This window comes from Stegostoma tigrinum, chromosome 18, assembly GCF_030684315.1.
Source record: "Stegostoma tigrinum isolate sSteTig4 chromosome 18, sSteTig4.hap1, whole genome shotgun sequence".
NCBI classification, from domain to species: domain Eukaryota; kingdom Metazoa; phylum Chordata; class Chondrichthyes; order Orectolobiformes; family Stegostomatidae; genus Stegostoma; species Stegostoma tigrinum.
The window spans coordinates 20732489-20752851 of NC_081371.1; the positions used below are offsets into that span (position 1 = coordinate 20732489).

The window sequence follows — 20363 nt, forward strand, 5'->3', positions numbered from 1 at the left end:
AGACACAAGTAAAATGAATCAATATACTTTGTTCCAAAATGGTGGTAGTTCCAACATGCCAAAAGTCCTTACATCTTCGTATATTCCAATTCCAAGATTAGCTTCTAAAGCATTTAAGTTGAGTACTTTCGATTCTCAGCTTAAAACTGCAGTCTTCTTTCTGACAAGGCTCCATTAAAGGTGTGCATTGATGGGCTTGGAGGAATAAAGACCAATTGACAACCTGTTGTGATTTATTATACAGCACACTGATGCTACTATGGAAGACAGAACCTTGCTCAACCTTATGCAGCTAAACAGTCTGATAGCCAGTAGAGTCTGTTGACTAACAAAAGAAAAGTTATTACATTAAGGGCAATTAGTGTTAAGAAATCTCTATCATAAAAGGTATTGAAATGCCTTTAGGACAGAAAAATGTTTAATATACTTGCTGTCCTTGCCTTATTCCTTACAGATAACTTATTCTGATAGAAAAGTTGAAATAATACATGCAAAAATGCATCCTATGAAGATGGCAAAGTGGTGTACAGGAAAAAAAAATTTTAAATTTACAAAATTTGATCAAGTGAACATCTGCACAATGTAACAGTTGTTAGAGGTTTTAAAAATTTTGATGGTTTAGAATAGTCTATGGTTAAATGGATGGTCATGTCAAGCGGAGTTTCAACAGATTAAATAAGTGTTCTGGCATGTTGAGAGCTTGAGTCACTATGCAATGTTGCAAGTTGTTTATAAGTTACAGACAACAACAGTTGGCTCTGAGTTTACACTGAGTAACTGAAGTCTCCGAAAGCTGTCAAAATGTAGATAACTGTAAATGCTGACTGTGAATGTTTGATTTACTGCTAGTAAGAAAGACTTGGGAATCAAGAACAATATTTTTATCTCTATGCAAGGCCAATGTATTTCATACTAAGGCAAATGATAGAATAGCTGGTCTAGCAGGCGAGAGATCTAAGCCAGGGGTCTGGGACCTGGTGGAATTTAAATTCAGTTAATTAAGTATGATTTGCGAGTTAGTGCCATTGACCTAAATAGCAACTGTTGTCTGAAAAATACTTCTTTGCTTCAGAAATGTTCTTAAGGGAAGAAATCAACGATGTATCAACTTGTATGAACTGCATTCCGAGTTACCAGGTTGAGAAGAGGTGAATATGAAACAAGAGTCAAACTATTAAGCAGGCACATAACATCCAATTCACACTTATGGCAGGAACCGCACTTCTCAGTAAGCACAATTATGGAAAGTCTGAAATCCTCACCTGTCGGGGTAGTTTATTAACTAGTTGTAGATACTCTTTATCCAGAATACAGTTACCCAAGACATTGCCAAAGGACCTGAAAAGCAAAATAATGATGTACCTTCTGTCATTCATGGTGAACCAACATCTACCAGCTAGAAGGATGTTCACAGGTGCACGTAAACAGTGCTACCTGGAGGTTCCCCTCCAAGCCAAACCCTGATGATTTGGATTTCCAGTTCTGAGGAAGGGTGACTAGACCCAGAACATTAATTCCCCTTTCTCTTCAACGATGCGGCCAGACCTGCTGAGCGTTTCCAGCATTTTGTTTGTGCCACTGTTGACTTGCAGCTATCCCAGGGTCAGAAACTAGCAACTCTCATCCTAATAGTGCTGTTTGTGAGTTGAGAAGATTTGTAGCTCAGCTTGAGGTTCTGGATGTGAGTTTGCTCGCTGAGCTGGAAGGTTAGTTTTCAGACATTTCATACCGAGAATGGTGATGAAACATCTGAAAACTAACCTTCAAGCTAAGCCAGCAAACTTACATCCAGTGCTGTTTGTAAATACGGCCCAAGTGTCACATCCCAGGAATGATTAACAAAAGTAAATTGCTACTTTTTAAAAAGTTCTATTCGTTTAGTTCCAGAGGAGACTAGACATACAAGCCTGCACACCACAGAACTACAAGTTTGGCACTAGGGAACACAATCAAACCTCTCTTGCAACACATGCATAGACTACTGGAGTCAACAAAAAGTGTGAAAAAGAATGAGGTGGTGGGAAAATCAGTACCACAAGCTAAGAATAAAATGAACTCCTCAATCTTAGAGAGACAGGTTTGGACATAAAAACATCTTTCAGAAAATATCAGGTCTATTCAAACTAAATAGAACTGAGTAATAGGTTAGTTACTAGTATTCTAGTAACGGTTGTGAAATGACAAAGAAGTACGAGGTCAAATACTTCAGAGATCGCTTCAATCCATCTGTGACTGCTTCCTTTCTGGCCTTCTCCAGAGAGAGTGCCTTGGATTTCAGTCCCTCACTCACTCCATAACCAACATCTTCATGGAAAGATCCATCCTGATTTTCAAAAACAAAATAACTTTAGTTTTACATCCATGAACAAGGAAGTGTTATTTGTCCTTTGTATTCAAAAAGTAAAACAAATGTTGTATTTTTAAAAAATAAATGTTCATACCTTGAGTTGGACCTTAACAAATGCACTAACGCCGACATAAAATTTTCCATTAATGAGATCCACAAAATCTGAAACATAGAAGTAATTTCATTTAAAAGAAGCTTGCAAAAGCAACTTTCACAATCACTGGTCCCAAAGCATTTCAGCTCCCTCTTGTAATCCAAGAAATACGAGCTAATTTCTTTCCAGCAAACCAGGATAAACAATAAAAAAGGTAACAGTGTGGAGCTGGAGGCCCGGCAGTCTCAGATGAGCAGGAAAGTTGATGTTTTGGTTCAGGATCCTTCTTCAGAAATGAGATAATCAGCTATTTGATTGAACAGGAGACCAACACAAACTTTATTGCTCTTTGTTTAATTGAAGGCAATCTGTACTAAAATTTTAAGGTCACATTCAGTTTTAAAAATTGTGGACTCCCGAAATTCATTTTTCAGTAATTTACTGATCAAATTTGGAAATCAGATTGGTGTCCTGGACACAGACACGGACAGATCTACCCTGGAGTTTTGGAATCATGGCAATCAGCAGTGAAGTATGCCCTCAATTGTAGTACAGCATTGTCATATTCAAGTTCTGATACAGGACTTGAACCTACAACCTAGCTAGAAGTGACTTTAAAGCTCAAGATATTGCACTTAACAATTGAAACTATTGCATTTTCACTCAAGAACTAGAACCGTTCCATGTCTGTAGTTGCATTACAGTTTTAATTATTAGCTGGATTTTGTTGTGTGAAATTCGAATCTGAGGTCTACTTTAGTAAACCTAAAATTAGGCTGTGCTCCAGTTAGATAATCAATCCATTAATACTACTGGGGAACAAGGTTAAAAATAGAATTGATTGTGGCAATGACTTGAACAATCCATGAAACTAATAATCCTCTATCGAAAAACAGCATTTTTCCATCAAAATCAATCGCAATATAAACTCACCAACACTTTGTTGTGTGATAGAATGGGACCATCCATTATAACCAAAGAGTTCATTAGCAAGGTTGACAATCCTGTGACCTTCAATGTAGCAGACCTGACAATGTAACAACCAGCACAGATTAAGTTAATTGAACAAAATAGGGAGAATATTTACACTTTGTTTATTTGTGGAATAGACCTCAGATTCCAGGTCCAGTGACGTGTTTGACTCTTAGCCTCCTAAACTAGCTTAAAAGGATCTCAATTCAAGGACAATAAATGGATGGGAATAAATGCAGGGTCACCCATGAGCAAACTTTATTAACATTTGATCAAGCATTATTTCCCCTAGGCTACTGCAGTGGATATGCTGATTCATGAAGGAGGCAGAGGAATGAAGCAGCAGCGCTCACCCTGAATTTTTTCTTTGCTACAGGAAATACAAAGGTTCTTTCAGCAGCATATAGAGAGGCAACAGATGTCATTTGCAATCATAGAACTGCTTGATTTATGAACAAAGCAGATAACATGATGTTACAGTAGTAATGAAGTGCAGAGTTGAGGCAATCAGAGGTTGGAGGAAAAAACTGACAGGATACAGGTGAGTACATCAAAATTTGGCAGGAGGCAGAGTGAGTAGGAGTCTATTTTATGGGAATGTAATAAAATAGATGATGAACACAATGAGTGATATAAGGAAACCTTCTGGCTGCAAGTAATAGGAAGGATGGAGATGATGTCTCTTGGGGGACAACACGGGGGGGGGGGGAGGGAGAGAGAGAAATAGTGCAAAAAAACTCAGTAGCCACAGTGGTGCAGACACTGCAAGTGTCAGGGTAAGGAGATTACAACAGAACTCTGGAAACTTAAGTTAAATATGTAGTGATCCAGTTTGGTAGGAAAAGCCAACAATGGTAATATGAAATAAAGGATAATTCTAACAGGGGGATTAGATGTGCACCCAAATCCAATGCACCTCACTACTCTCAATTAGCAAAACGATGGAAGATGTCACAAGCTGTGTTCACATGCAACAGAAACTACAGTTCATTTGCCCACGCTCAATTTAGGTCCCACCAAGGCCACCTGGCTCTTGCCAGTCTTGGTTCAACATTGAAAGAAGAAAGTTGAATTCCAGTGGGAGGCAAGACTGTACTTGACATCAAGGCAGCAGTTAACAGCAATACGAAGATAGCTTCGCCAAACTGGAGTCATTGGAAAATCGGGGAAAACGTTTGTAGCTGTTCAAGACAATTGTCTCAGTTCTGGTACATTATTACAAGAGGTCTTTGGGATAGTCTTAGGCCTAACATCTAATTTCAATGATCTTCCCTCGATCAGAGAGAGAGTGTACTGGTGTCCACCTTTCACCACCATTCCACTAACAGCCTCCTCCCCCACACCTAAACCTGTAGAAGGATAATAACCAAAACATTTACTTCTCCTTTCCTCCAAATGCTGCCTGGCTTGCTATGTTCTTTCAGCCTCCTGTTTGTCTACCTTGGAGATGTCTGCTGACCACTGCAGAATTTTCAGTCATGATCAACGTTCACGCTTTGGCTAATACATGGCAACGACAATCCATACTACACAAATGCAAAGTTAAGACCATCTCCAAAAAGAGAAAAGTAATTTTTCCGTGACATTCAATTGTCCTACCAACAACAGCCTGGAATTACCATTGCCCAGAACTTAACTGGACTAGACATATGAATACCGTGGCTACAAAAAGCAGATTGAACACTGGAAATCTGAAGCATGGAACTCAATGGACTCCATGAAGCCTATTCGCTATCTACACCACACAAGTCAGAAATGATATAAAGCTTGTGTGGCAGAGTTCACTTCCAGCCGCAGCATCCAGGACAAAACAGATGACATTCTGACAAAACAGACAAACCTAGTGATATTTAGTCCCTTCACCAAATGGCAGTCACAGCAGTGTGGACCATATGGACTTTAGTAAAGCTACATCACATGGGATTCAGGAAGAGCTTGTCAATTTGATACAAAACTGGCTTGAAGACAGAGAGAGAGATTGGCAGTGGAGGCCTGAGACCAGTGTGTTCTGCAGGGATCAGTGCTGGGTCCACTGTTGTCATCATTTATATTAATGATTTGATGAGAATTTAGGAAGCATGCTTGTTAAGCTTGTGGGGGACACCAGAATTGGTGTTACAGTAGATGGGGAAGGTTATCCAAGATTACTAAAGGATCTTGATCAATTGGGCCAATAGGCTGAGGAAGGCAGATTGAGTTTAAGAAAATAGAACAGGGCAGCACAGTACAGGACCTTCAGCCCGTGACATTGATCTTAGTAGGATAATAGGTCGGCACAATCTACCCTGCATTTTACTATCCTCCATGTGCCTATCCAAGACTCGCTTACAAGTTGCTGAAGTATCTGATGTTTAAATTGGATAAATGTGAGGTGTAGCATTTTGGTAAAACAAAGGAGGGCAGGAATTATACACTTAGTGGTAGGGTCCTGGGGAGTGCTGTCAAAACAAAGAGACCTAGGGGTTCAGGTACATATAGTTGCATTAGAGGTAGACCAGGTGGTTAAGTGGCATTTAGCACAATTGCCCTCATTGCTCAGAACATTGAGTAAAGGAGTTGGGACATCATGTTGAGATTGGTGAGGGCACGTTTAAGAGTATTGTGTACAACTTTGGTCACCCTGATATAGGAAGGATATTATTAAATTGGGAGGGTTCAGAAAAGATATACCAGGGTGTTGCCAAGACTGGAAGGGATGAGTTATAAAACAAGCGTCTAGATAGGTTGGGACTTTTTTCATTTGTAAAGTTGGTAGAGTACTTGTCGATCAGGAGGCAGAAGTTAGAATTTGGTGTAAAGTGCTGGGAGAGGAAAAGCATTGCACGGTCTCTAAAAGAATTTTTTTCTTGTGCTTAGACATTTAAAATGGAAGTCTGAGCAGCAGCTTTAAAAGTTTCCAAGTACACAGAGCACCCACATTGAAACATTTGTATCAAACGGCCTTGTAGTTAGAGGCCAAGCAGCCGTTTTCACCAAGACAACAGGCTTTTGAATTTATTCAAGTGCCTGGTTCAAATTACTTAGCTACTTAAACTTAAATCTCATGGTTTTGACAACATAAGACCAATTCTATTGTAAGAAATAAAGGGTATAAAAGAAGGGGGCAGTTGGACAAAAAAAGCCTCAGAACTAGCTATCAGCCAAAGTTGATGGCCCTTTGCTCTCAAGAGAATTGCTCACAGCAGCTTCTCTAAATTTTAGAGGAGACTATCTAAATAACGGTACAATGTCTAGTTCCTGACAGAAGAACCAGATAAAGCGTAGAACATTCGAAAAGACATAATCTGGATGTTATTTTGAGAGATTAGTTTGTCTTTATATATGTAAGCAGGACTTGTATTTACTGGAATAGCACACCACAGAATCTTGCTTTATTCAGGAATAGTTAAAAGGGATTTATTCTGTTTGTTAATAATGAACAAATTCATCAAAACTTCTAGAATCTGATAAATTGTTACTTGATTTTGGGAGTGAGTGTCAGGAATTTATCTTATGTAACCACTAGAAGTTTCTGAAAAGCAGGTTACACCACTTTTCACACTATTTAGTGTGTGGGGAAGGGTGCTTTGGTTTTAATTTTGGGCAGAAGTGAGTGGGGAAGAGGGGAAGAACTCTGCTTTATATCGCACTGGAATGTAGGCGATTGAGGTTTATAAAATTATGAGAGACAGATAAGGGGAATTTAAAAAAAAAGTATTTGCCAAAGGTTACGGAGTTCAAAAATGGCAGCATATTTTTAAAGGCGAGGGGGAAAAAACAAAAAAGGGACCAGAGGCCCGACTTTTTCCAGGGATGGTGGTTTGTACGTGGAATAAACTGCCAGAGAAAGTACTTCGGACTATGTTTCAAACACGTAAGTGGGACTCATTTCGTATGGGAAACTTGGTCAGCATGGATGATGTGGAACAGAAGTTCTGTTTCTATGCTGTATGACTCTATAACATGTACTGCAAGACTTCTTTGATAGTATCTTCCAAATTCTCAACCTCCGTTACTGAGAGAGAGGGGGTAAGCTCTTGGGAAAACAAAATGTGGAGCTGGATGAACACAGCAAGCCAAGCAGCATCTTAGGAGCACAAAAGCTGACGTTTCGGGCCCAGACCCTTCATCAGAAAAGGGGGATGGGGAGAGGGTTCTGAAATAAATAGACAGAGGGGGAGATGGTCCGAAGATGGATAGAGGAAAAGATAGGGGGAGAGGAGAGTATGGGTGGGGAGGTAGGGAGGGAATGGGTCAGTCGGGGGAGGACGGACAGGTAAGGGGTTGGGATGAGGTTAGTAGGTAGGAAATGGAGGTGCAGCTTGAGGTGGGAGCGGGGGGGAATAGGTGAGGGGAAGAACAGGTTAGGGAGGCGGGGACGAGCTGGGATGTCGGGGGTGGGGGGGGGGGGGGGAGCGGTGTTAAGACAAGGGGAGATTTTGAAGCTGGTGAAATCCACATTGTAGCCCAATGGGCTGCGGGGTTCCCAAGCGGAATACAAGTTGCTGTTCCTGCAACCTACGGGTGGCATCATTATGGCACTGCAGGAGGCCCAGGATGGACATGTCGTCTAAGGAATGGGAGGGGGTGTTGAAATAATTTGTGACTGGGAGGTGCAGTTGTTTATTGCGAACCGAGCGGAGGTGTTCTGCAAAGCGGTCCCCAAGCCTCCGCTTGGTTTCCCCAATGTAGAGGAGCCACAACGGGTCCGATGTCCATTTTAAGCCCACTGCCTCCCACAGCTACCTGGAATATACTTCCTCCCACCCACCTTCCTGCAAAAATTCCATCCCCTATTCCTAATTCTTTGCTTCCGCCACATCTGCTCCCAGGATGAGGCATTCTACTCCCGTACATCCCAGATGTCCTTGTTCTTCAGGGAGCACAACTTCACCCCCACGGTGGTAAAGAACGCCCTTGACCCTGTCTCCCGCATTTCCCACAACTCATCCCTCACACCCCACCCCTGCAATAACTGCCTAAAGAGAATCCCCCTAGTCCTCACATACCACCCCACCAACCTCCGTATACAATGCACCATCCTCCAACACTTCTGCCATCTACAATCTGATCCCATCACCAAAGACATTTTTTCCATCCCCACCCTTGGCTGCCTTCTGGAGAGACCACTCTCTCCGGGACTCCCTTGTCCACTCCACACTCCCCTCCAACCCCACCATACCCGGCACTTTCCCCTGCAACCGCAGGAAGTGCTACACTTGCTCCTACACCACCTCCTTCACCCCCATCCCAGCCCCCAAGATGACTTTCCACATCAAGCAGATATTCACCTGCACATCCACCAATGTGGTATACTGCATTCGCTGTACCCGTTGTGGCTTCCTCTACATTGAGGAAACCAAGCGGAGACTTGGGGACCGCTTTGCAGCACACGTATGCTCGGTTTGCAATAAACAATTGCACCTCCCAGTTGCGAACTATTTCAACACCCCCTCCCATTCCTTAGATGGGATGTCCATCCTGGGCCTCCTGCAGTGCCATAATGATGCCACCATAGGTTGCAGGAACAGCAACTCTTATTCCGCTTGGGAACCCTGCAGCCCAATGGTATCAATGTGGATTTCACAAGCTTCAAAATCTCCCCTCCCCACCTCAAGCCACACCTCCATTTCCTACCTACTAACCTCATCCCGCCCCTTGACCTGTCTGTCCTCCCCAGACTGACCTATCCCCTCCCTACCTTCCCACTCATACTCTTCGGTCCACTTGCCCCTCTCTCCCTATTTATTGCAGAATCCTCTCCCCACCCACCTTTTCTGATCTAGGTCTAGGCCCGAAACATCAGCTTTTGTGCTCCCAAGATGCTGCTTGGCCTGCTGTGTTCGTTCATCCAGCTCCACACTTTGTTATCGCAGATTCTCCTGCATCTGCAGTTCCCATTATCTCTGAAGCACTTGGGAAAAGTTGGGAGGTGGAGTAATCATGCAAGGCACACACCATACATACAATGGCAATTTCATCAAAGGAAGTCCTGGAACCCCTTCCCGAGCAGTGGAGCAGACATATCTACACCAAATAGTCTTCGACAAGAATCTCTCACTTTCCACCCTCATTTTTCATGTGCCTTGGTGTACCAACTGTTGTGTAACCTACTTTGTCAGTTCTTCACTTAGGTGGAGTGCAGATTCTTCAAAAGTAAGGAGGGGTTAGCAACGTGAATATTAGTCTTGCCAACACACCCATTTCATGATGAATTGGTCAATCCCTTGAGATTTCCTGTTTTATGAAAAAAGATCTCAGCTATTCCAATCCATCTAACAAATTTCTCATGCCGTAGGAGTCTGGTAAATCTCTTGTATGACTTCTAGAAGTCTTGACATTTTCCTACAATGAGCTTGTCATGCACAGGCACATCACAAACCTCGAAATACCCCAAATAATCAGAAATTCAACCACAGAGGGCAACCAAAGCAAGTAGAATGGTCAGAATCTATGAAGAAGGTTGCAAATTGTGTGTATGTGTCAAAGAGAGGCAAGCTGCTCAGTTGTTTGGAGAAGGGCTGCATGTAAAGCAGAATCTGCAAAAGGCTAGGAGGAAAGCTGCGAAGAGCAACAGAAAACATGTCATCATTTAAAAGGAGTACTCAGCTACTGAGAAAGAGCCAAGAAAACTTCAATTTCTCAGGCAATGAATTCATCACACATTAGTATAGAATCGTTATCTCAAGAGTACATGTCCACGACTTACTGTGGGGAAAATGGAGTGTACTTGACTTTAATAAACATTGTTAACTTTTCTTCCATAGTATCTCTGATTTAAATGTAACTGTGTGTTTAAAATCTTGAGCTTTTTGTACATGTGGTGTATAAAGTATTATCTGTAACCTACAAGGCTTGGGACAGCGGTATGAGAGGGCAAACAGCAGCACTGGGGTTTCTGATTTCCGTCCTGATTCCTGGTGACCTCTCAGCCTGTTGAAAGTGCGCTTCAGTTGATGGCTTTTGTGCACACAAAAGTTAAGTAGGAATGTCTAAGAAATCAAAAGTTTTCCTTGTTTTGTGGCTTTAGGTTTAATGGAGAGTGCTGATTATTGTGGATACGGATTAATTATTCTAATTCTCCTTTTCAATGTCTATATTCTGCCATGGTTTGAGAGAATAAAAAGGAGTTTCTGATAACAAATTGTCTGAGAAAATCTTAAAAAATGTCTTAAGAGTTTTTTTTTGGCTTAACATTCCAATTGAGACCTAAACCAGTGACCTGCAAAAAGTTAACTTTAACTTTGTTTTGCCTTCAATGTCTGTTTATAAAAAGATAAGTTAGGTCAGAGGATGATTAGATTTAAACTGGATTACATGAAAATGTTAGATTCTATAGATTACGGGTATGCTGGACATAGTCAGTGTAAAATCCAAAAGCAAAACACAAAAGAATAAGACCAGTAAAAATCATGGGAAATGACAAGTAGGAATCAGAAGATATAGGGCACGCAAAGTGGAGTAAAGATATAAGATTGTGCAATTTAGGGACTGAGGAGCGATGAGTGTTGAAAGTTAAAGATTTTGTATTAAATTATAAACAAAACTTTATTACAATATCACTGGACAGAGATAGGTGAACAGTGCAGTAAACAATTTAAAAATCTAAATGTACAGAGATTTTCAGTTCGTTGTCAAGTTTGATTTCAGTTCAGCATGTATTTCTATTTTCTTGGAAAACAAAATAGAAGTATTAGCATGTATTGGGGAGCATAATCAACCACTTGTCAGTCAATCACTCAAACAGCAATACATTAGAAGGCTACCAACCACTAAAGTAGCAACAGAGAACTTGAACTTTGCAGTTAAAGGACAGTTGGGCAGAACAGAGTTTCAGACAGTGGAACACAATGTCACTGTCAGGTGTGTGACTATAGTCAGTACTAAAAAGGTGAAAGGCAAGAAAAAGCAGCACCATGAAAAAGTGAAGGAGAACAAATCCTAAACTATCAACGAAGATAGGCAGCTTGAAACTAAATGAGACACATTTAGATGGACAATGTACAAATAGCAGGGCAGAAGTTTTGTACGTTTTTTTAAAAAGAGAAAACTACAAGTGGGCATGAGGGAGGTGGAAGTAGTTATTAAACATTGTTTCAAGTAGGAAGACCAGAGAGGTGACATAGGGCAAATGCATAGAGAAAAGATCAACAGGAGGAGGGAGTTCATTTCTGAAGTTGAGAAATATTGTTTTAACAAAAATTACAAGTAGAAATAGAAATTTGATAGAAAACAAGGGTTGTCATTGTGAAAGCAACCAACATGTTCCAAGCAGCATCTAGTGGCCAGTTTCTAGTACTGTTGGTAAACGCAGACCCAGCTCTTTAATGCAGCATCGGAGTCTTTTGTGACCGAAATCTGAGACAGGGTCTCACTACTCCAAATTGGCAAACACGATTAAAAGGAACAGCACAGTGAAAACAAAGATGTAACATTATCTCAGTTGAAATAAGCTTTTTAGGTTCTAAAGTTCTCATTAGTTGAAATACACTTCTAGTTCTAGTCAAACAAAATGCTGCATTATGTTCAAAGTATTGGAGGAGTTTGGCAGCTGCAATATTTCTACTTGCATTCACGTACAGTGGTTTCAAGAGGACAGGGGAAATGATTAATCTCTTGCTGTTTAAGGCAACAGCAAATGAAAACAAAATGTTTAAAGTGACAGGACTTCATAGAATTTAGGGCTGAAGCATGCATGTAACCTTAAGATCAGAGCTACTTTTCACTGATTGCAGCAAAATTTTGGTATTGCTAAAATGCCCAGTAAAGCAGGAATACTTGTTCAACATACTAAATGGGAGGAGAAGAAAAAAAGTTGAGGAGCAACAATCAAAAGTTGCAATAGAGCGCTCAAAGACTGGTGGGGAAAAGGTGGATTTTAGTTTTTTGGGCCACAGGCACCAGTATTGGTGACAATGGTGGCCGTACCAATACGACACCTGTGCTGGGGCTGGCATTCTTGTGAATCACGTAAGTAAAGAGGTCTAGGAGGTTTTAAACTATACAGTGAAGGGAGTAAACGTAGAAAGATGTTTTATTAAGAGTAGACATGAGATAAGAAAACAGTAATATAGGAAATAAGATCAGAGAACATTAGGAAAAGGCAAAGTGAATAAACGTAGGAACATACCAAAGAAAGTTACAGAAGGTAAAAACCCCAAAAAACTTTAAAGGCTCTGTACTTTAATGCGCACAGCATTTAAAGCAGATCAAAACGAATTGTTGGATCAAATGGAAGAGAAGAAAGCATGCAACTGCAGACAGATGAGGGACAGGTCAGATGTAACATAGTACGACAGACTAACTAAAATGTTAATCAGGAGGAAGTAGTAAGAATGAGGCGACATTAGTTAAGAGTGTGAAAAATATAAATTCTACAGGGGTTTAAAAAGGAAAAAGAAAGCAAGTGCCTACCCTGTAGAGAGAGAGATCAGTGTTAGTCGTAAATAAAGTGAACAGATATTTTGCTTTACCATTAGAGAATACAGAAATCATTTGGCTAATAACTGTAAATCAGAAAGTGTAAGGTACAAAGGAGCTTGAAATTATCACCATACACGCAGTCCAAAGCAAATCTAAGATGGAAATTTCAAGACCAAATGGCCTACATTAGGATCTTAAAAAGAAGCTGCTCATGAGGTAGATGATGTGTTGGTGTTAATTTTCAAAATCCCCAGATTCAAGACAGATTCTATTGCATTGGAAAGTAGCAATTCATAACATCCTATTCAAGAAGGGAGGAAGGCAGAAAACAGGAAATTATCATGAGTCCTGGCTGATATGTCATGGGGAAGTCATTAGAGTTGATCATTAAAGAGATTATAGCTGTGCACCAAGAGAAAAAGCCACAAGGTGATCAGGAAGAGTAAGCAATACTTTTAACATGAAAGTCACATTTCACCAATTTACTGGGTGCTCTTTGAAGGATGAATACATGCTGTGAATAAAGGGTGCCCAGGGACATGCTTTACTTAAAATTCCAGAAGGCATTTGATAGTGTGCCACAGCAAAACATTATTTTGGGAAATAAATGTTCATTTTTTTCATGGGTAATGCACAGAAGTGAAGGTCGGCAGACCCAAGTACAAATAAATGGGTCTTTGTTGGATTGTGATGAATGGAGTCCCACAAGGATCTGTGCTTTTCACAATTTACATAAATTACAAAAGATGGAGAAAGCAATAGGTATGGTAGTTACATCTGTAGACTGCAACACAAGAAAGAAAGCATATTGTGAAGATAGAAGGAAATTGCACTTGGATATAGATAGGGTGAGTACACGAGCCAAAATCTGGGAAAATATGAAGCTGTTCACTTCGGCAGAATGAAACAAGATGTTGTACTTAAATGGAGAACAACTGTAGAAGCCTGTTTTGCAAAGGGATTTAGACGTTTAGTCTACGAGTCACAAAAGATTGATATGAAAATACAGTAGAATTAAGGAGGCTAATGGGGCCAATGAGGGTTTATTACAGAAGGGATGGAACACAAACATCAGGAAATTATGATTCAGTTATACAAGGAATTGCTGTGACCACATTTTAAAAACACTGCATGCAATTTTGCTCTCATACTTCACAGCAGGTTTGCTAGATTGATACCCAAAATAAACAGGTTATCTTACGCAGATAGGTTGGACAAGCTGAACTTGTTGCCACTGGAGTTTAGAAGAGTGAGGGGTGTATTGAAGTGAATAACATACTAAATGATCTAAATGAGGTGGGCGTCCAAAGGATGTTTCCTTTTGTGCATTAGCCAGAACTTTGGAGGGGGTAGACACTGTTTTAAAATTAAAGATCATCCTCCAGGACAGAGTCAAAGGGCAGCACAGTGGCATTGTGGTTATCATCGCTATCTCGCAGTGCCAGGATTTGATTCCAGCTTCAGGCAACTGTGCAGACTCAACACAGACAGACATTCTTGTGTCTGTGTGGGTTTCCTCTGTGCTCCTGTTTCCTTCTACAGTCCAAAAGAGGTGTTGTTTAAGTGGATTAGCCATGCTAAATTGCCCATAGTGTCCAGAAATGTGCAGGGCAGGTGGATTAGCCATGGGAAATGCAGAGTTACAGGGATGCTTCTGGGAGGTTTACTCTTCAGAGGGTTAGTGTGGACCAGATGGGTTTAATGGCCTGCTTCAACAGTAAGGATTCTATGAAATTCTTGCAGACAGCAGGGTGAGGATGGTATCATGAATACTTAAGACACAGGTGAATAGATTTTTCTTAGGCAATTGAATCAGGAGTCATTGGGGATAGATGTAAATGTGGAATTTGAAACACAAATAATTCAGCCATAATCATTTTGAATATGAAAATAGTGCTTAAGTGGGACCTCTGTTTTGTATACTAGTAAGCTTGTATCTGTGAATAAAGTACAGATATCTTTTTCCATTAATACCTTCTTTTTCAGCATAGCGATTCTGTGATGATCTGCAGTGTGCAAACAGACTATTCAGCCCAATAAGTCCACACTATCCCTCCGAACAGCACCCTACCCCTGCATTTCCCCCCATGTCTAACATCCCTGAACACTGTGGGCAATTTAGCATGGCCACTCCACCTACCCTGCACATCTTTGGGCTGCAGGAGGAAATTGGAGCACTCGGAGTAAACTCATGCAGACATGAGGAGAATCTGCACACTCCTCATACACGGTTGTCCGAGGGTGGAATCAAGCCTGGGTCCCTGGCACTGAGAGACAGCAGTGCTAACCACTGAGCCACCATGCTGCCCTGAAAAGAAATACTATTTGAACTACATGTTCAGTTATTTCAGTTGCATTGGGTGGCAAGTCTTGTATACTTAGTGAAATTTTCTGACAGGACAATCTAAAATTTACACAGTACTGGGGAATTACAATGGATTTGTCTATAGGGAAAGGACATCATGATATTGTTCCACAAAATACCAGATCTATGAAAACTTCGTAGATAAAATAGTATACCTAGATCTGTGTTCCATGATATTACAGATTCATCATAAGACATTTGTTCAAAAATTTAAAATGACTACTGTCTAGTGATATTCAACTGGAGGTTAAAAGAAGAGACAGAAAATGAAACTCAATACTTGTGTAAAAGCAAAAATTGCTCATAAGACTTCCCTCCAGATCAGGTGATACCAGGAGCCAGGGTCTGTTATTTACCTTTTGTCCCCCACCTGCTGGACGTTGGCTGATATATTCTGGTCCCAAACGCCTTTGCAAAGCATTCTGGATTGCCTGATATTCATCAGCTGTGTACTGATACTGCAAATGAGTTGACATCATAAAAACTGTTAATTTGATATGTTCAACTGGTACATGCACCTGTTCTCATTTTAAAAACATGAAATCTGAGAGCTCCTACTTCCTCATATCTTAGCAAACAATAGCACAGATTGGCATGTAAAGTTGCCACAGATTAATCTTCAATGCATTCAGGTACTGTAACTGACCTCTTTATCCTTGGTTAGAGACAGATTACTATGCAATAATTCCTGCTTGGCTGGCCTCCGATGCAATAGACATTGTTAAGTAACATGCTTGATAGGCACCTTCCATTTCCTTTGTGAAGGATGAATCCTTTATTGTACTATTAGAATGAAATCACTTCCCACCACAAAACAAAAAAAATCACACAAAACAGGCAAGTTTGTCAAAGAATGAAAAGATGACAGCAGAATAGGAATCTGCTGTTTTTATGGACTTTAAGACAAAATTAGACTTTTAGCCAACAATTAGCAACAGCCAAAATTAAAATCAAGACAATTTTCTGTGATGAGACAAATCTGTCTCCATTATTATCTTGGCATGACTATCAAGTATTGTCAGTTCCTGACTTATTGTGGATTGTACTGCAGTTGGCATGTAGCTGCCAATCTGACAAGACATTAAAAGGATTAACAGGGTACCCAAATGAGCTCAAGATCTTGCAAGACATAAGGATTATCACAATATGCAAAACAAACAAAATCTTTGCTGGACTGCCCCCAGTATTCTTCTGCTACTTCCTGTTTGCATCCTAGAAATCTTTCCGTTAAGCTTTGCTGGTTGTGCATCAACATTTTATTTAATGATTCAAATTGTGCCTTTGTATTTTGATACTTTTGCTTCAGTTCTTAAATATAAAGTTTTATATGTGGTGGAGACAATTGTCTCTTGCAAAGCAACCAAATCCCTCAAAAAGAAACTCAAAAGGCAACCAAGGGAACTAGATCTGATTTGGTAGAATTGTATTATAGGAATTATGAGCAAAGGCAATTTCAAAAGTCAGAGCTTTGGGTTATAAAGCAAATCAATTCACCAAATGTAATTTGCATATTTTCTAAAGAAAGTTTATTGTGCAAAATAAGAACAAACCACACTGTATATATGTCTAACACAAATATCAGGCATCTTTGGCTACTGCTGTCACTAATCACACGAATGTCTTGGAGGCCCTCAAAAACAAAACAATAGCTTTGATTGCAAATTCAATAAGGTAGCTTTCTTTTCAAAATGAAAAATCAGCTGGAGAAAAGGAATCACTACCAGTCACCAAAAAAAAGCTTGACTAATAAATCTCCCATGTCCACAGTGAACTTTCAACAACTGCAAAGAAATCACTCCAGATATTTCCACAGTATGTAAATCAAGTTTCCATGACCCTTGCCCCAAGCAATATGAAAATAGAAATCATCTGTACAATCTATAAATTCTGGATCTAGAAATTCCCACGTTCATACTTTTATCCAAATTGTTAGTTTGCACACATTTCACATGGATAGACTTTTGATTTTGGCTCGATTTAGTGGTTAGATGTTGTTTTAGAACAAATGACTGCTGCCCAAAACACATTTTGGGAAGGAAGTAATTTCCAACTACTTCTGTGCTACAAATTGGAAACTCCATTGTGATAACAGAATATGGAGGATTCCATGATTACTGATTTTCAATCAGTCCGATCTCACGTGCTTGTAAAAAGAGGAAGTTCATTAAGATGCTGAGTTGGGTTGGATTTCTAATACATTCTTAGATCAAGACAAAATGTAATTAAAAGCAGAGTGTGTTAGCAGTTGCAAGTTACTAAACCTGAGAGATGCAGAGGATTGATTGATTAGTATTTTCAGTAATAATAAAAAAGTAACATTACACAAGGCTTTGTCCAAAGACCAGGAATGGAGAATTTAAGTAACTCATACGGGTGGTTCTGATGAGTATGATGAGAATAAACAGTATGAAAATATTGTATAATTTGGTGAAAATGGGTCAGGTCATGACTAGCTCATTTCATTGTTGCACTGAATCAGTTAACAGTCGCACCTTAACAGCACATGGGGTTGACTGACAAAACAGTTACTTGCAAACTTTTGACTAGATAAAGTGAAAAAATTAAATTTATTGCTTCACTAAAAACTTTTGTCAATCTTATCTTTCCTTTTTCCACTTGAAGACTTACTTAATGATGGTACATCACCCAGGGCCATGTTTGTGCAATTCCATTAGCAGTTTTATACCAAACCTCATGGAAGGACTATTTTTTAAAAAAAAGTGTGACAATATTATTGTCCCCACAGATAGTCCATTATTTAGGATCAGGGGAGAGGATCTGATAGTTCAAAGGGTAGGGGTCAATTCAGGTAATCTTATGTCTAGTGAAGCATTGACCAGAACAGTCAGATAACTGAAGAAAGGCCACAACGACGGGAGGAACAAGGCACTCTTACAGGTAAATATTAACATTGATTTTTCAAGGAGAGGGCTGTGTGTTTGGCATAAGAAAGCACAGAATTTAAATAAAGAAATATCATTCAAATTTATACAGCATTTCAAGAGGCAAGTTTTGGAGGAAACGATTGTGAAGAATGGAAATCATTAAAACATTATCAATATTTGGAGTCACATTACCACTCCCTGCAACACCCCACCAGTCTGTATCTACTTTTCAGAAAAGACCCATTTATTCCTACTGTTTTCAATAGGCTAACCGGTCTTCTATCCACCTCAATATGCTTCGCTAAACCCATGAGCTTTAAATTTTATATGTTAATTTCATGAGACTTTGTCAAAAGTCTACTGAAAAAAAACAATCAAAATAAGTCAAATCCACTAGCTCTCCTGATCAGCACTACTGGTTTCATTCTTCAGGATTCCAGCGGATCTGTCAACCCTGATTTTCCTTTTGCAAGTCCGTGTTATTTCTGGATCTACCGCTGTTCTTTAAGTGCTATGCTATAAAATCTGAGATAACAAACTCTAGCATTTCTCTCCCCCCTTACCCCTAACTACTGACATTAGACCCACAAGTCTATAAATCCCTCTCCACAGCTCTTTTTCAAGATTAGACTCCCAAGTCTAAAGAATCACAGATGATTGACCACTAAAGCATTCATTATTTCTGCAGCCACTTCAAATACTTGTGTAGATTTTCAAGTCCTAGTGATTTATCAGCCTTTAATCCTATCAATTAGTCCAACAATATTTCTCTACCAGTACAGACTTTCTTCATTTCCTCCCTCTCACTAAACCCTAATCTACAAAGCCAGGTTGAGGTTTGTTGCCAGAAGTTTTGAGAAACATGTCTGCTGCCACTAAATGTGTGTTTGGAGATAAAATTGCATATAATTGGATTAGATTGCTGGTTTCTCCCTCTCTCTCCTTTAGCGATCTGCATTTCCCTTGCTATGACTGCACATAATTTGAAGAATTGGAAACAGGGGATTTAAGTTACAGCAGATAATAGATGCAAAGTGCCATGGGTATTTTAGATCGGTTGGGGGGGGGGGGGGGGGGGGTGGAAAATGCTGCTTGATTGTGTATGATTACACAAGTGGAAAAGTGAAAAGAGTGTCGCTTTGCCCTAATAAGGGGAGATGATCAGGAAGGAGTCAGATTGACACAATCTCTTAGCACAATGAAATTGAAATGCTAATGCTTACGCAGGGACCCCACAAATGATACATCTTTTAAAATCCACCTATAAGGTTCAAATCTTCATTATTCAACTGTGAAGACACTCCGCTGATGAGTACTTTGATTCTACTACTTGCAGGAAGTGACAGACCCATCAAGGCCATGGCTTCTTACAGATGTGAAAGTCAAGTTGTTGCAGCCGTACAACCGTAGGGCTGTGCTCTCATTGAAGAGGGGGAAGAGATGACTTGTAGTCATTTAACCAGAGTATTACCACACCTCAGGCAGGGGAGGGGTTGAGAAGGAGACTCATGGTAATAGCAGCTGGTGCAACAATTCAACTCACACTGCTTGCATCACATATCAGTCAACTGAGCTAATGGAGCTTGAAATGGTATTTTTTTAATGAGACACTTCAAAATAAGTTTGCTACAATGGGAGTAAAGAAGATAGTATATCCATCGAATATTGTGCATAGTCGTTCCTTGAGATAATGCAAACTTGAGTTGGGAAAAAGTTAGAGATTGACTTGCTGACTGAAAACAAATCTGAAGGAAAGGAAATATCAAATTGAAATGACTAAATGCAAGGTCTTGACTATCAGATTTACTAAATGAAATGCATTTACAATGAAATATTGTTACTATTTCTAAAGACAAAGCATGCTGATTAAAGAACCCATTGTCAAATAAATTGTTAAATCAAAGACAATCCCATTCATGACAATAATACTTTGATGTTATTGCATGTAACAAATACTTTAAGGAAGCATACTTATCTGCAAATACTTGTTTTTTTGCTACAGAGCCTGTCTATCCTTGGCAGAAGCACAAAAAAAAATGGAGAGGACAGACTTTTTAAATAAACATAACAGCATGAGAGCACAACAGAAGCAGAAAGAGTAGAAACCCAACCAATGAAGGGCACTTAGGAACATGGGAGAGCAGAGGACCCAAAAAAGCAACAGGAACAAAAGAGAGCAACAGAAAAACAGGAGAGACACTAAAGTTCTTCTTTGACAATGACACCAGAGGTTGCGTTAAGATTTTTTGTAACAAAGTTTGTTGCAGAGTTATGGATCTTATAAAAAAAAACTTTCCT

General features: G+C 39.8%; 1 protein-coding gene and 1 long non-coding RNA gene across 5 annotated transcripts in view; one reads left to right on the forward strand and one right to left on the reverse strand.

Annotated features, from left to right (window-relative positions):
• The window catches only part of LOC125461165 (uncharacterized), a 41847-nt gene extending 21568 nt beyond the window's left edge, over window positions 1-20279 (forward strand). Inside the window, exon 3 of the long non-coding RNA XR_007249416.2 lies at window positions 20068-20279. This is a non-coding gene — a long non-coding RNA (uncharacterized LOC125461165). The remainder of the gene's footprint in view (window positions 1-20067) is intronic.
• rad52 (RAD52 homolog, DNA repair protein) overlaps window positions 1-20363 on the reverse strand; it is a 37506-nt gene that overhangs the window by 15557 nt on the left and 1586 nt on the right. For 3 of the 4 annotated variants that reach the window (XM_048549644.2, XM_048549645.2, XM_048549643.2), the window contains exons 2-6: window positions 15537-15638; window positions 3375-3468; window positions 2442-2509; window positions 2205-2323; window positions 1263-1338 (exon numbers count right to left, since the gene is read on the reverse strand). In XM_048549644.2, coding sequence (XP_048405601.2) covers window positions 1263-1338; window positions 2205-2323; window positions 2442-2509; window positions 3375-3468; window positions 15537-15638 — 459 coding nt within the window. The remainder of the gene's footprint in view (window positions 1-1262; window positions 1339-2204; window positions 2324-2441; window positions 2510-3374; window positions 3469-15536; window positions 15639-20363) is intronic. The other variant, XM_048549646.2, reaches the window with a different exon arrangement.